This window comes from Ursus maritimus, unplaced genomic scaffold (assembly GCF_017311325.1).
Source record: "Ursus maritimus isolate PB19 unplaced genomic scaffold, ASM1731132v1 scaffold_11, whole genome shotgun sequence".
Lineage (NCBI taxonomy): Eukaryota > Metazoa > Chordata > Mammalia > Carnivora > Ursidae > Ursus > Ursus maritimus.
The window spans coordinates 65,165,612-65,182,223 of record NW_024423453.1 but is presented as its reverse complement, the minus strand read 5'-3'; the positions used below and the strand labels follow the sequence as shown (position 1 = coordinate 65,182,223).

General features: G+C 43.1%; 1 protein-coding gene across 1 annotated transcript in view; it reads right to left on the bottom strand.

Moving 5' to 3' along the window:
- NUGGC (nuclear GTPase, germinal center associated) overlaps positions 1–16,612 on the bottom strand; it is a 40,576-nt gene that overhangs the window by 17,083 nt on the left and 6,881 nt on the right. Inside the window, exons 5-9 of the mRNA XM_008705102.2 lie at positions 11,986–12,161; positions 10,571–10,589; positions 10,192–10,281; positions 2,180–2,285; positions 824–957 (exon numbers count right to left, since the gene is read on the bottom strand). Of these exons, the coding sequence (XP_008703324.2) occupies positions 824–957; positions 2,180–2,285; positions 10,192–10,281; positions 10,571–10,589; positions 11,986–12,161 (525 nt within the window). The remainder of the gene's footprint in view (positions 1–823; positions 958–2,179; positions 2,286–10,191; positions 10,282–10,570; positions 10,590–11,985; positions 12,162–16,612) is intronic.

The following is a 16,612-nucleotide window of genomic DNA, read 5'->3' as shown; positions in this document are numbered from 1 at the left end:
TGTTTATTATAGATAAGGGATTGGTTTCCTAGGCAGGTTGCTGCAGGCTGTGCGTCAGGGTTCTGTTTTAACATATAATTGCCCATTTGTATATTCAGTCCCTCACAAAGAAGCAGTACAGTTGGTGATTGATTGCAGTGTCAGATTTTTTTTCCAAAACTCTCCTCTGCATCTAACTTAGCAGCCAATCCATCTCATTTTAGGGTAAAAAAACCAAATCATCTATCAAAGAGATAAATTTGTCTGTTCCTATGAGAAGAGTAATTTGGAACTGGTCATTGAGGAGGCCAGCATTCCAGACTGTGAAGCTATAGATCTAAACTCTTTGCCGAATGTCCCTGCTAGCTCCCTTCCTCCACGTTATTGTACTAGGCTGCTCTGATTTTGAGATTCTGACAGCACCAGGGCATAAAGGAAATCCATAGACAGATGAAATTTTTCTGGACTGTATGCATAACCATGCCTCTGTAGGTTAACCAAGAATTGTCAGTATTCTGCGAGGGCAAAACAAATCACTCCTGTTATCGTTTAAACACATTCCATCTTATTCAAGTTCCCAGGAGAGGTGAAAGTAGCTGCTAGTCATTTCTACATTTTCCTCTCAAACCATCTGTCCCAGGCAAAATATCATTCCTTCCTCTTTTACTCAAATGTCACCATTGTAACCCTCGAATTATCTCTTTGTCCTCTTTAGATTTTCTGAGCTTAGTATTTTCCCTTGATATGAAAAGAAAAAATATTGTAAGTTATTTTCCTAACTTGGTAAAAGGGAATGCTCTGCCCAGGCTGGGAGTCAGAGCACACACGTAAGTATCTCCCGTACCGGCAGGTTTTCCGTGCAGTTGAAACTGTCTGTGAGGAGCAATAAACCAAAGGCTTCAGTCACATACTTGGTCACCATCCTCCTCTTCTTGTCCAGGAGACTTTTCCTGATATAGCCTCTTAACCTGGGGATTTCTGGAATTCACAGGCAGCACAAACAATTTTAAAAGGCCAGAGTTCACAGCAAAGAAAATTCACAAAAATGAACGGATCAGAATGGCAGTCTGAATTAGCTACAGCTGAGGTCCTACATGGGCTGACTGCCCACTACACCAAGTTTTCTGGGATGTTTTTCCATGTCTAGGATCAACAATAATGAACGGTAGATCAGCAATGATTAATATTAATTTTATTCAGTGGTACAAGTCCAACAAGAAAAGTGCACACTGGTTAGAAACATTAGCACTTCCCTCTGGACCACTACTTATGAAGAGTTGAACCAATGGTGCTCACAATCCCAGAGTCTCAGCTCTTCCGTCCCTCTAGACTTTTCCATCTACATCAAATAACCCATAATAGGAAAATCGCTCATGCTTGCTGTAGGAAGGATGAGAATCTCTGTTGAATGGGATTCTGGATTAGAAATTCATCTTAGTCCTAACCTTTTGTTGGTCAGAAGATAACAGATGTCATCCTACTTTTCTCCCCATTATTCCCATAAGTGGAAATTCTTCTATATCATTGCTTGTGTATGGCATGCTGATTATTTTTTTTATATCCTTGTTCCAGAAGTTCCCCTATTTCTGGAACATTTTACACCTTCTGCCCCTTCGCCCCCACGCAGACATGTCAGGTAAAATGCATGCACATCTTCAGCCATTTTAAGCTCAGATCCTGCCTGCTCGCCCACTTTGCACTGAGCGCGCCAGTCACACAGACCCCTGGGTTCTCTGGGCTTCTACTGTACTCACAGCACCATTTAACTAAGCCTGATTTGTACCTTGATTTTTACACATGGCTTAGTATTAGCTCCTCATCTAGATTTTAAGTTCTGTGAAGAAAGGGGGTCATGTCTTCTGCTTTTTCCTCCTCAGAGACAAAGCATACAATAGATGCTCGGTACATACTTTTAATACTTGTAGTAGCTGGGTGAGTGAGGAATTGCAAGCCAAATACTTAGGAAATGACAACCCAGCCTCTGACCTATACCAACTCTTGGTAAAATTTGGATGGAAGAGGAACTGTGGTCTCACACACCACAACAATGCAAAGAGAAAAACAGATATGTCTGCTAATAGGTATAGAAACTGAAACAAGCTGGAAATGTGGCACAGAAAGTTCTAGAGAGGGAAATTCGGCATGCCGAGCTTCATCTTGAGAATTCTAGTGATTGAGATAAAAAATATATATAAATTACCAGTTTCCTCCTCAGTGAGGAGAGCCTGCTGCCAGTACTCCTGGGCGCTGACTGTGTATACCAGATCAGAAGCCTCTAGAACCTTGGAATCAGCGGGCAGCTTTCTCTGAAGTGAGAGAGAGACACACACAGAGAACAGAGTAACTCAAACATGGTGAAGGAAACAACACGCAAGCCTTATAAGAACATTCAGCAAGCTTCAGCTCACTCACTCTCAATCCTGCAAGAGCCCTGTAAGGAACACAGCACACCTGCTCGTCAGGTGTTCTCATCTGTCCATACCTCACAAGGTTGGATGTTGTAAGAAAACTGCTGCATAGAAAATATTCTCTTGGGAGCTAAGAAGAGCAATTCTAGAAGGAAATGTGTAGAGAAAATAGTTCAAAGTGCACTGAAATGTTCAGAGAGGGGGAAAGTACCAGGATGTTTTATGAAAAAAAAAAAAAAAAAAAGCCCACCTCTGGCAAAGGCAGTGATGGGCTAGAGCCAGCTACACATGCTCCTGAGAGCCGAGTGTATGCAGCTCTCCCCAGCGCCGCCTTTGGTGACATCACCCTGGTAGCTTGAACTTGGCCATGGTGGGAGTATTACACCTTGGGAATCAGCAAAAGCTAGAAATCAGGGCTTTTTTTTTTTTGGTTTGTTTCTTTTCTATTCTTTTAAAACAGAGGACGGGTTGTTTACCTACACCACACAACACAGGGCAAAGGTGTGTGAAAATGCAAGTTTCTTAGCTGGGCCCTTAGTGAGTAATCAGACACATTTAAAAGCAGAGTGATGTTTAGGGAAATGACGGTTTTAAATATCAAGGAATTAAGAACGTGAGAAAATCTTTTTTATGATTAAGAAAATCATCGTCACGGAGAAGTCACAATGGGATTAGACACAAATATTGTTCCATAATCTTTCATTATTCTCACTTAAAAGAAAAGAAGGGGCGCCTGGGTGGCTCAGTTGGTTAAGCATCCGACTCTTGGTTTCGGCTCAGGTCATGATCTCAGGGTCATGAGATCGAGCCCTGAGTCAGGCTCTGTGCTGAGCCAGTCTGCTAAAGTTTCTCTCTTCCTCTCCCTCTGCCCTGCCCCGCCTTGCTATCTCTCTCTCTCTCTCTCTCTCTCTCTCTCTCAAGTAAATAAATAAATCTTTAAAAAAAAAGAAAGAAAGAAGAGAGAAAAACCAAAAGGGTTGTGTGTGTGCATGGGTGTTTGGGGGCAGTAGAAAACGGTAGAGAGTTGTCCATCTCTTTCTGATGCAAAGATACAAAAGCGCTGAGTGAGTAGTCCACTGGGAGAGGTGAGAGACCATATGTCTGGCAAGCTGTGAGCCCATGTAGTCAAGGTGGGAATAGAGTTGCCTGGGTAGACTTCCAGGAGCCCCACACTCAATAGTCAGGGCTGAAATTATACAAAGGATCTGCCAAGATTAACTTTTTCCCCTTCTGATAGAGTTTTGACTCCAGCAAAAAAGTTTAGGGAAAGTTGAAACTGATGTGGAATTAATTTTAAGTAGGGTTTTAGAACAATTGAAAGAAAGGAGTATGCCTCACTGTGTCTAGATTATTTAAAATCTTGCTCTAAATTCTGTATACCTCTTCTAAAAGTTATTGATGATTAGTTAACACTTATGCTTGTTATTATAGTACAGAGAAATATTTTTATAGTATCAGTGAAATGACTACAGTATGAAGGTTCCATATTATTATAAAAAAGATGTAGAAACAGTTACAGCTGGAAAGTAGGATCCAAGAGGTGAGTGTTAATCAAATTATCAAATCACCCCATGGAAAGATGAGTCACTGTTACAATTACACACATGGTTTGTTCGGACAATGTACAGCACCACAGATGTTAAAGTTCGTAAGAAGATATTATATATGAGAAAGGAGAAAGCTTTTAGCTCAAAATAGAAGTGATACTACCTGAAAGCAGAATCAAAAGGGGGATAGTAAAGCTAGAGTTAGCTTGAGATCAGTAATATAAATCATGACCCCATTGTCAAAAAATCTATCTTTTCTAGCTTTGTCATTAAAATAACTTTGCAGTGATATCACCCTGCCCACTTCTTTTGCTTGTGTGAAATCATTTGATATGGACCCCTAGCACCCCAACTTTTATTTTTAGCATTATTTTTTACTAAAAGAAACACAAGTTTCTTTGAGAGGAGTAGGTCCACATCTTGGGGCAGGGAAAAATAAAAGGAGTCTGCGTATCTTGTTGTTGCCGAAGAGTAAAAATGTTTTTAAAAAATGTCTGGGTAAGGCTAAAGGACCCGGCTTAAGTTACAGGCTCCCATCGGCCAAGAGGTGAACTGGAACATCAAAAAGAACACAGTATTTCTGTGAAAAGCCCTGAGTCCATTATAATCTTCAAACTATGTAAAATAAGTAATAATAATATGAAAAAATACATATGTATTGGTCCCACCCCTGGTTCCTGACACAGGGCTCCTAAATTCCTTATAAATTAGGGATACGATCACAATCTTTGATTCTAACATTAGTCTTTGACCCCAGTACTCGGCACAGAGCTCCTAAAACCATTGTCATTTCCTAAGTGGTAAGAGCACTAGATGCATCTCTTGTTCTAATATTTGGTCTTTGACTCTAGTACCTGACACAGATCCTAAATCCTGTGGAATTTCCAAAGTGATAGGAGTGTCTTCTTTTTCTAATGAGGCAATTCTGGGTGAGCTCCTGAATAGGGGCTGGTCACAGAAAGATCAGGTCATTAGAAGTTTGGAATTTTCAGCCCCACTCCACCCCACCCCCCATTCTCCAGAGAGGGTAGAGGGGCTAAACATAGAGTAATTGATGATGCCTATGTGAGGAAGCCTCCATAAAACCCCAACTGTATGGTGTTTAGCGAGTTTCCAGGTGGGCGAACACATCCGTATAACGAGAGGGTGATGTACTCCAACTCCATGGGGACAGAAGTTCTTGCATTTGGACTCCTCCCAGGCCTTTCCCTATATATCTCTTCATCTGGCTGTTCATCTGTATCTTTTATACTTTATTATATTTTTTAAAAACTGGTAAAAGTAAGTAATTATTTCACTGCATTCTGTGAGCCGTTCTAGCAAATAATCGAATCCAAGGGGGACATGGTCACAGGGACCTTCAATTTGTAGCTGAGTCAGACAGAAGTTGTGGATAAACTAGGGACCTATTATTTGCAGTTGGCATCTGAAGTATGGGGCAGTCTTGTGGGACTGAGTGCCTAACCTGTGGGATCTGATGCTATGTCCCAGAAGATATTTTCAGCTTGAGTTAAATTGTAGGACACCCTACTCTACGACCCAGCAATTGCACTACTAGGTATTGATCCAAAGATACAAAAATAGTGATTCAAAGGGGCACATGCACCCTATTGTTTATAGCAGCAATGTCCACAATAGCTAAACTATGGAAAGAGCCCAGATGTCCATCAACAGATGAACAGATAAAGATGTGGCGCATATATATATAATGGAATATTACTCAGCCATCAAAAAGGATGAAATCTTGCCATTTGCAACAATATGGATGAAACTAGAGGCTATTATGCTAAGCGAAATAAGCCAGTCAGAGAAAGACAAATACCATATGATTTCACTCACTTGTGGAATTTAAGAAACAAAACAGATGAACATAGGGGAAGGGAAGGAAAAATAGAATAAGATAAAAACAGAGAGGAGGCAAACCATAAGAGACTCCTAATTATAGAAAACAAACGGAGGTTGCTGGAGGGGAGGTGGGTGGGGAGATGGGGTAACTGGGTAATGGGCATTAAGGAGGGCACATGATGTAATGAGCACTGGGTGTTATATGCAACTGATGAATCATTAAATTCTACCCCTGAAACTAACAGTACACTATATGTTAACTAAAAAAATAAATAAATAAAAAATTATAGTGTCACAGAGAATTGCTTAGTGTGGGAAAAAATCCCAACACTGGTGTCAGAAGTGTTGTTAAGTGTGTTAGCATGGATTGGAAGAGTATCATTAAAATGTCCGTACTGTCCAAAGCAACCTACAGATTCAAGGCAATCCCTATCAAAATACCAACAGCACTTTTCACAGAACTAAAACAAATAATACTAAAATTTGTATGGAACCACAAAAGACCCCAAATAGCCAAAGCAATGTTGAGAAAGAAAAACAAAGCTGGAGGTATCATGCATCCAGATTTCAAACCATACTACAAAACTATAGTCATCAAAACATTATGATACTGGCACAAAAACCAACCCATAGATAATGGAAGAGAATAGGCAGCTCAGAAATAGACCCATGCTTGTATGGTCAATTAATCTACAACAAAAGAGGCAAGAATATACAATGGGGAAAACATAGTCTCTTCAATAAATGGTGTTGGGAAAGCTAGTCAGCTACATACAAAAGAATGAAACTAGACTACTTTCTTAAACCATATACAAAAATAAGCTCAAAATGGATTAAAGACCTAAATATAAGGCCTGAAACCATAAAACTTCTAAAAGAACGGATAGGCAGAAAACTTTTGGACATTGTATTTTTTTGGATCTGTCTCCTCAGGCAAAGACAATGAAAGCAAAAATAAACAATTGGGACCACATCAAACTAAAAAGCTTTTGCCCAGAGAAACTGTCAACAAAACAAAAAGATGACCTATTGAATGGAAGAAGATATTGCAAATCCTACATGTGATAAGGGGTTAATACCCAAAATATATAAACAGCACATGTGAGGGCACACCAAAAAAATAATAATAATAATCTGATGAAAAAGGGGTAGAGGGACTGGATAGACATCTTTCCAAAGAAGACATATGGATGGTCAACAGACACACGAAAAATGCTCAAAATCACTAATCACCATGAAATGCTAATTACAACCGCAAGATTTCACCTTGCACCAGTCAGAATGGCTAGTATCAAAAAGATAAGAAATAACAAGTGTTAGTGAGGATGTGGAGAAAAGGGAACCTTCCTTCGTACACTGTTGGTGGGATTGTGAATTGGTGCAGCCACTGTGGAAAACAGTATGGAGGTTCCTGAAAAAATTAAAAATAGAAATACCGTATGATCAGCAATTTTCCTTTTGGGTACTTATCTAAAGAAAATGAAAACACTAATTTGAAAAGATCTATGCATCCCCCTGTTCACTGTAGCATTGTTCATAAAAGCCAAGATATGGAAGCCACCTAAGTGTCCATCAATGGCTGAATGGATAGAGAGGATATGTTACACATATATACAGTGGAATATTACTCAGCCATAAAAAAGAATGGAATCTGGCCATTTGCAACAACACAAATGGACCTACAGGAAGTTACACTAAGTGAAATAAGTCAGCCAGAGGAAGACAAATACCATATGATTTCATTTATGCGGAATGTAAAAAAACAAAACAAATGAACAAACAAAACAAAATAGAAACAGACTCACAAATACAGAGAACAGACTGGTGGTTCCCAGAGGGGAGGGGAATGGAAGGACGGGCAAAATAGGTGAAGGGGATTAAGAGGTACAAAATTCCAGTTACAAACTAAACAAGTCATGGGGGTGTAAAGTACAGCAGAGGGACTATAGTCATTAATACTGTAATAACATGGTGACAGATGGTAACTAGACTTAATTTGTGGTGATCATTTTGTGATGTGTAGAACTGTCGAATCACTGTGTTGTACACCAGAAATGAATATAATATTGTGCGTCAACTGTACTTCCATTTAAAAAAAGAAGTGTTGTGAGTGTGTTAACAGCGTGAGAGGAAAGGAGAGGCACAAGAGGAGTAAGATGGTTTTCTTTACAGGTACCCTAAAGCAAAGGCAAATGCTGTGTGATAACCAGCTCCAAGGACGTACCTGAGAATGTAAACACCCAGCTCTCTTTCACATACAATTCGTCATCCAGACTTGGAGATGCGAACTCCCTACCATCTCTAGAAAGCATCTCCTCTCCGCTAGTCCTGTGGTGACTGCCTTGCTCAAGCTCTTAGCACTTCCAGCTGGACTACAGGAAAAGCCTCCCAAAGGGTCTCTGCATCCAGTCTTCACACGCCCCTCCCCCCATCCATTCTCCTTACTGCTGAGAAAAAAGTCTTTCTAAAATACCTAGTATTTCCAGACTGAGGTCTACAAAGGGAGTCTCAGGGGTCTGTCATGTTTCTCACAATATGTTTTCCTAATTATTATTTTTATAATAAAAAATAAGCATACACATCTATACCAATGACTGCCTTATAATCAACTTCTGCCTCACATTTTCTTTTTTTTTTTAAGATTTTATTTATTTATTCGACAGAGATAGAGACAGCCAGCGAGAGAGGGAACACAAGCAGGGGGAGTGGGAGAGGAAGAAGCAGGCTCATAGTGGAAGAGCCTGATGTGGGGCTCGATCCCATAACGCCAGGATCACGCCCTGAGCCGAAGGCAGACGCTTAACCGCTGTGCCACCCAGGCGCCCCATGCCTCACATTTTCTATGACTAAGATTAAATTTGCTCCAAGTGAAGGCATGCAGTACAAGGGAAGGGTTCACAATAATTCAGACTGAAGTAAAGTGGTTGGGGAATTAAGGTATCACCTGGCCCTCAGAGGTGGTCCCTCAAAAGGACTTGTATGGTGAGAGAACAATAGTCACTGGCAAGCTGACTCACTGTCGTCCAGACCCTATCTCATCCACACCAACGCGCCACATTTATTAGCAATAAATATAGCTGTGAATTGTGTATTGAAGTATTTTGTGTTTTTGTTTCCAGAAACAATATGATGAGGTACTCATTAAATGCATATTTCTTGAGTGCCAACGAGAACAACTGAAGAGAATAAGAGCAGCTTTGCTCAGTTATTGCCTCATTAAAACCAGCATTTAAGAATTGGTTGGTCAAAGGTTTTGGCTTAAGTACAAGGGCTGGTTATTCTGAATGAGAGGCAAAAGCTTTGAAGTTTTCAATTCCACTTTGTAGATCAGACGTTTTCTGCATCAGTGTAATTGAATTCAAACTACAGAATGCAATTAAATATAGCACTGGACATCAGGCCATATGTTTTTACTATTACCCAGCGCTGAAGATTTAGTTTCAGCAAAACCAAAACATCTATCACATTATACTAACCCTGATATATCACTTCTATGTTTTGTTTAGAGTTTATCTTAAAACTGGTTTCAGTTTTATTGTTGTATAAGACGATTACAGTAAGGAGTTTTACGTCTGTAACTATTTTAGTGGCAGAATAACATAAATAATTTAAGAAAATACCAAGATTCCCACAGAACAATTTCTCGAGCTTGAAAAACACAGCTCAGGGGGGCGCCTGGGTGGCTCAGTCAGTCAAGGATCTGATTCTTGATTTTGGCTCAGGTCATGATCTCAGGGTAGTGAGATCGAGCCCTGTGTCGGGCTCCATGCTGGGCATAGAGCCTGATTGAGATTTTCTCTCTCTCTACTTCTGCCCTTCCTGCCCTCCTACCCCCAACCCCCACTGCTCGGGCTTTCTCTCTAAAAAAGAAAAAAAAAAAAAAAAAAAAGCTCAGGCCTTATCTCCCAATGCTCCTGGCAGAAGGCCCTTTCTCCCACTCCCTTACCTTACCAAAGACTACTGGTTTTTTAAAATTCTGCCCAAGAGCACGAGGAGCTTTCCCTGCACCTCTCTGCAACACCGCCTCCCCAAGTGCCAGGATGGTCCAGGCATCCTTCTGGGTTCCCACAGCACCCTATGCGTTCCTCCAGCAGATCACCCTGAAACAGTACGGTGATCTCTGATTTTACCTGCATATTTCTCAGTGGACTCTAAGCTCATCCCATCCTTCCAGCAACCACAAGAGTTAGATGTTATCCTTTCCCCATTTTACAGATGAGACAGTGGAGGCTCAGAGAGAAACAGTAATTTGCTGGAAGTCACAAAGCTATTAACCAGTAGGACTGAATTAACTCCAAATTGTCTTCTCCAAAGCTTTTGCTGTGGCTACTATGCAAGACCCAATAGACAGTGAAATGTTTCTGAAAATCTTGAAAAGCAGAAAAAATACACAGGGAAATCTGTTAACTCACCTTGAGTTTTTCCTTGAGAATTCTATTCCTTTGTAGTTTTATCATTTCATTTCTTTCTAAAACAGCCTCCCGCTGACTCAAAATCGCTTGCTAGATTGGGAAAAGAAATGAAAATATGGCAAAGAGTCCAGGGTTATCAAGAGTGATACGGTGATAAGCTGCACATTTTTGGGGGGCATCTCTTCAGTTGGCCCAGACAAATGTGCATGTCTTTGAATTTTATAATATTAATCATGAAAAGTATTATTAAGCATAACTAGTTCACCCATATGTCCAAACTCATTAAGTTGTTACATGAAATGTATGCGATTTTTTGTACATCAATTACATACCAATAAAGCTTTAAAATAAAAAATAAAAATAACTAGTCCGTACTTACATTTCCCACTTTTCTTTCCCTGAAACGAAAATTGTAACAATTACTTAACTCATTTCATGTGTCACGGCAGTCTCTCAACTTTCCCTAAAAGCAGCATATACGGTTGTACCTTGATACCTCCACATAAGCTTTCTTCGGTCCAAATGTCCTCTCTTCTGACCCACCTGCAGTGTCCACTTGACACAAGTGTCTTTGTTTCTCAGTATTTTGTTGGTGGTGGAACTTCCTGTGACCCCGCCCCCTGGCCCAATCAAAATGCAGCCCTGTCTCTCTGGGTCCCCGTAGCACCTCGCTTGTCCCTCTCTTATAACCTTTAACCTCCTTATAAGACAGCGGTCTCAGTGACTAGGCCCTACGCCCCTCTGAGTGTGCAGCCCCTACCACAGTGTTCAATAAAGGTTTCATAAATCCGACTGAATTATGTTCAGTTGCAGAGCTGGCATTGGAAGGGAGAGCTGGAGATACTATTCTAGGGCAGGGGACGGGGTGAAGGGAGACTGCAGGCAGAAAAAAAAAAAATAATGAAGCTGAAGTTCCAACCTAGCCCATGAAAGCAAGAAGTTGGGGGAAAAGATGTGGCCTCTTTCTTTACCTGGGAAGTTGTCTCTGCTTAATGAATTCCTGGAGACACAGAGTCAAGTTTCAGTGGGTGTGGGGGGGTAAGGGAGAGATGACAGGTGACCGGTAAAGATGCTCTTATTAGAGCAGAGAAGCATTAACAACGTTTTATCTGGTGACCATAGGCCCCGTGTACCCAGGACAGACCAGTCGATACTTGCTGTAAGGGTTAAGAACACCCCTTTCCAACGTCAAAGTGTGCCAACAGAGAAGGTAAGTTACGGCTCTCTTGGTTACGGAGGTACAGAGATCCACACAGAAATCAGCATATTTTGACATCTATTAAACTCTAAAATGCTTACCACCTTCCACTAAAATTTTGTCAGAACATGACTCTGTAAGAATGTTGTTACTTTTGGCCAAAGTTCTGAAACATCAAGAACCTTGCTCCAAATGGGTTTAAAGTCTGAAACAGAATCTGACACTTCACAGGTGAGCAGCGCCAGACATTGTTACAGAAAGTGCCCACTCTCTGTGGGGGCATCTACACCTCCCATATCGGCGGGGGACAGGACGCCTCCAGGCGGTGCTCTTTGCACCCCATACACACGAGTGGCACCCCGTATAGGGGACAGCCTACTGGGTATTGAGCAACTACTCTGGAAGAGGGACCACAATGTTCAGATTCCCAAGACAATCTACCCAAGGGTCCTAATGTCCTAGGAAGTCACCCAGACTTCTCTCATCCCCAGTAGTCACTTCCCTGGGTCTGAAACGCCCAGGAGTCAAAGCTCTGTTGTTGTGGAAGTCGGGACCCACGGAGGAAAGCCCAGAGGTCCGAGAGCCCAGCCCGGTACCTTAGATATTCTGGCAGGTAGAGTTTGTCGGTCTTGGTGACCACCAGCGCAACGTCCCTGCAGAAGCCCCTTTGGCAGGCTTTAATGCTCTCATTCAGAAGGTCTTCATGGGCTCTCCCTCCAGAAACTCTTTCAATGTCACTGATCACCCAGATCACTGAGCATTTATCAATGGTCTGTGAAATGTAACCACAGGTTTAAAAACATAAGTGGTGTCTCAGTTATAGAGGACATGACCCCTTAATGTATCATTAATGTCCTTTGTGCTCTGCCCCATCTCTCTTCCAGTACCCCCTCTCAGCTCTCCCCACCATACTTTCCATGTAGCAGCCAGGCTGAGCTTCTTGAATTTTCTCAGATGTAACTTGGTTTTATCCCTCGGGAACTTTGCACTTGCCACGACCTCTGTTTGACCTCCCTTTGCACTTTGAGACTCTGCTAATGGCTACATGAGGGTGGATTGGCCACCCCTCCTCTGCATCCTACAGCACCTGGACTTACCTGCCATGGTACCTCTCAGAGTTATTGTATAGGATCGGCTCTCTGTACCACCCCACCCCTAGATTGTGAGGTACTTGATGGGAAGAGGCTGCACTTTTCAGCTTGGAATTCACATCACCTTAGGCACAGTGCTCGGCCCCTCCTAGAGGCTTCATAGATATCTGTGGCATTAGTGATTGACAGAATTCAAGAAATCAGACCTCCTGCCCCAGATCCATCAATGGCTTGCATTACTTCAGTAGTCTTCTAGGGAAAATTATTGTTTTTCCAGAACTAGTTCTGGTCATGCATCGACTCCAAAGTTATCAGCGCAGGGCATCATCTCCATGTTTGACTGCCCCTGCATATTCAGCACACTGCCACCATGTGGGGGCAAGGAGCCAGAAACCTTAAGATGCAAGGTGCAAAGGGCAATGGACACGAAATTGCAGTTGATCAAAATCATAAATATTGCTCTATTAGATATGCAACTTTTATGTGACGAGTAATCGTGTGTTGCCTTGTGACATTTCTCTGACTGTAGTCCTTCACTTGTCTCGCCTCTTCATATAAATGAAAAGCTGGTCCAGCTCAGGGATTGAGTTTTTTCGAGGTTCCTCAGGACAGCACTTTGCACATAGAGTTGTAACAAGTTTGTGACTTGCTAATTAAACCATTATTTTGCTTTATGCCAATGGTTCTTAATTTGGGGCAATTCTGTACCCCAGACGACATTTGGCAGTCTCTGGAGACATTTTAATATATTTTTTAAAAGATTTTATTTAATTACTTATTTATTTGAGTGAGAGAGAGAGAGAGCGCGTGCAGGGGAAAGAGAAGGAGAGAGAGAGAGAGAGAGCATGAGCAGGGGTAGGGGCCAAGGGAGAGGGAGCAGCAGACTCCCGCTGAGCAGGGAGCCTGATGCGGGGCTCAATTCCAGGACCCTGGGATCATGACCTGAGTGGAAGGCAGATGCTTAACGGACCGAGCCTCCAGGCACCCCTGTAGACATTTTTAATTGCTACGACTTGGGGTAAGCTAGTGGGTGTGCGTAGAGGACAGGGAGGCTAAGCACCCTTCAGTGCCCAGGTCAGCAGCCCCACAACAAAGAATCACCTGGCCCAAAATGTCACCAGTGTTGAGGCTGAGAAATCTTGGGTTTCAAGTTTGTTTTTAGCAGTGGAGCCTTTTTTCAAGTGAAATCTTAGGAAGATTTCCAATTGGTTTTTAAAATTGGCCTGCTTTTAGTGGAACTGGAGACGGGGGGTTCAGAGCCCCCCCGACCCCCGCTCAGCATCCTCAACCCTCCGTCCATGGATCTTGTGGCTTTCAGGATCATTATTTTAAAACCATCAGTCTCTAGAGTGAGACAAACTTCACTGTTTTACAGAGATGACAATAGGCCCCCAAGAGGCAAAAGATCAGTTTAAGACCATACAACTATGGGCCCTGAACCTCCTCCTTATGCGCATGGACCCACATTTAGGCAGGAAAATAAAACAACTGCTCCCTCCCACTTTCCAAGCTATAATCTATTTAGGGAAGCTTCTAGCTATTCACTCAGGTTGTGGAAGATCGTAGGATACCAGGCTGCAAATTCCCAGGGTCCTGGGAAACCGCAGCTGCTTCCTAAATGTTTATTAGCATGAGAAGAGGACTGCAATTTCAGGCCCTACGCAAGGCTCTGACTGCCAGGATTTGGTCAAGTTAGAGTCCCAGAAGACACGGAAAAGCTTACCTAGAGCAACTGGATTTAGGAGTGGGTGGGATGGCACGCCCCCCCCCCCAACTTACTCCCATGACGAGAATGGGCCTCAGAGAGCTCAGGTGATACGCCCAAAGTGTCATGAATTCAAGGTGGCAGACAGAGACACTCATAATAATCTTAGCTTAGGGAAGGCAAGGCTGGCAGCTAGAGGGACGGGGGAGGGGGCACTGGGCTCGATTCTCCCTAAAAAGAGGGGAGTCTTTACTCACTCCTTGTGGGAGAATCTCACAAAACCACAGGAATGCAGGGGAGCTGAGGCCAAGCGGAGCAGGCTGGGAACCATCGCCTCTGTAGCCCGACCTCCTCAGAGTGGGAGTTTTGAGCCAGATCTGCTGGCTCCTCTGTTCTGAGTGGCCTTTGACAGGCTGCCCAGCGTATCATAACTAGCAGCAACCATGGCTCCATCCAGGGAGAGAGGCTGGCTGGCTCCCTAGGCTGTTGCTCTCTGGGCCTAGCCTAGAACCAGCCAAGGCTGGCAATTCCACTCCCAGAGCTGAGACCCTGCAGAAACAAAGGCTCTCACATCAGGACCTGAGCAGACTACCAAGGGGAAGGACGTTGGGACGGCCTTTATCGGAAAGTACTGTTAGGGGAGGTCATGTGGGGAGGGAGAGAGCCTCAGACGGGAAGGTGGAAACCTGCTCTCTGGTTCAAATTCTGCCATTTGGTAGCTGTGTGGTCTTGAGCAAATTACTTCCCCTCTCTGAGCTTTTATTTCCTCATCTGTAAAATCAGGGCATTCGCCGATTATCTGTAAGCTGTCATCTTGATCCTATCATCCCGATCTTGACTGCACATCAGTCTCAAAGCCCCCCGGCCCACAGTCAGGATCTGCAGAATTTAACGTTTGCATAGAGCAGAGAGTCCATGGCTCTCCGATGGAGCTTCTGTAGTGTTGGGCTGGTCTTGACTCACTGATCCCAGCCCTCCCTCCCAGTCCCCTTCCAGCTCCAGTCCTATGCCTCATCCCCGTGTTCCCACCCAGTGCTCCTGAGCTCCTCTGCCTAAAGATGACCTTTCTCTCTCTATCACATGCCCCAGTCCCCCTTGTCCTTCAAGCTTCCCCAGGAAGGGTAGTATTCTAGCCCAACCCCCAAGTTTTCCAGGCTTGCCTTCTGTGCCCCTGTCCTCTACACCCCACACCCCTTCCTTCCAGCCACCCCAGAGGACTCATCCTTCCCCCCAACACTTCACTCTTCATTCCTCTGGGTCTTTGCTGCTCTCTGGCCTAGAACAGTACCCAGGGGTCCCATTCTCCACAATCTTCTCTGGTGGCAGCTGAGCTTAAGTGCCCTCTCCGAAGCTTCCCTCACATGCAAAAAGAATTCATCACTTTGTGCTCTCATTGTTAAGTAACGTGGTTTCTTAATTAATATGACTAATTAGATTCCCTTGCAGATTACAAGACTGCCAAGGACAAGGACTTTGTCTCTGGCCATCCAAAACCTAACGCAAGATTGAGGAGAGGCCCAGTGGGTGTTTGCTGAAGGAATGAGGTCTCTTGTTGACGGTAATTCCTATTTTTGAGTGTTCCTTTCGCCTTGGCCTTCTCGTACACCATGTTCTGCCGGAGATTTAGTCATCTGTGGGTGTCTTCTCTCCTGTTAGACTCTAAGCCCCTTGCAGGAAAGCTCTGCTTCTCATTCAACATTGGTCTATTTTGCTTTCAGCTTTCTAGTTATAAAGCTAATACACGTTCGTGCAAAAGATACAGACAATACACAGGTGTGTGTAGTAAAGAGTAAAGAGTAAGCACGGAAACTCTTGTTAACAGTTGGGTGTGTATCCTTCCAAAAGGCAAGATTCTACTCTTGCTGTTCGTCGACAAACATTACACACAAATACACACACACACACACACACACACACACATGCTTCTTAACATTAAAGCTCATGCTCCGCATCTTTTAACTTAGCTTTGTTTTCCCACGTAGGTTTATAGCAGGGTTTAAGAGCAGAGAGTCTCTCAAGCCATCCTGCCTGGGTTAAAATCCCCAGGGTGATAATGGGCAACTTACTTCACTGAGAGCAGTACCTCACACAAAGTACATGCTCGGTAAATGCCTGCTATTGTTGTTATTAGCTATAATCTGTGCGTTCTCAGTGCTAAGTACATTGTCTTACATATTATATGTCTTCGATGAATGAAAAGCAAATGAACAAAGAGATAAATTCTTAAAAGTATTTCAACCTCTAATCATTAGGTACAGGTCTAACTACCCCAAGGCTTAACTCTCTGGCTGTAGACATATCTGGGGGTGCCTGGTCAGCTCCAGCTTCATTTGCCGGGAATTGAAACCCTACCCAAGATTTTGGCTGAAAGGGTGAACCCTCGGCCACCATCTTCAGCCACAGCTGATTACACTAAGGGTAGATGCT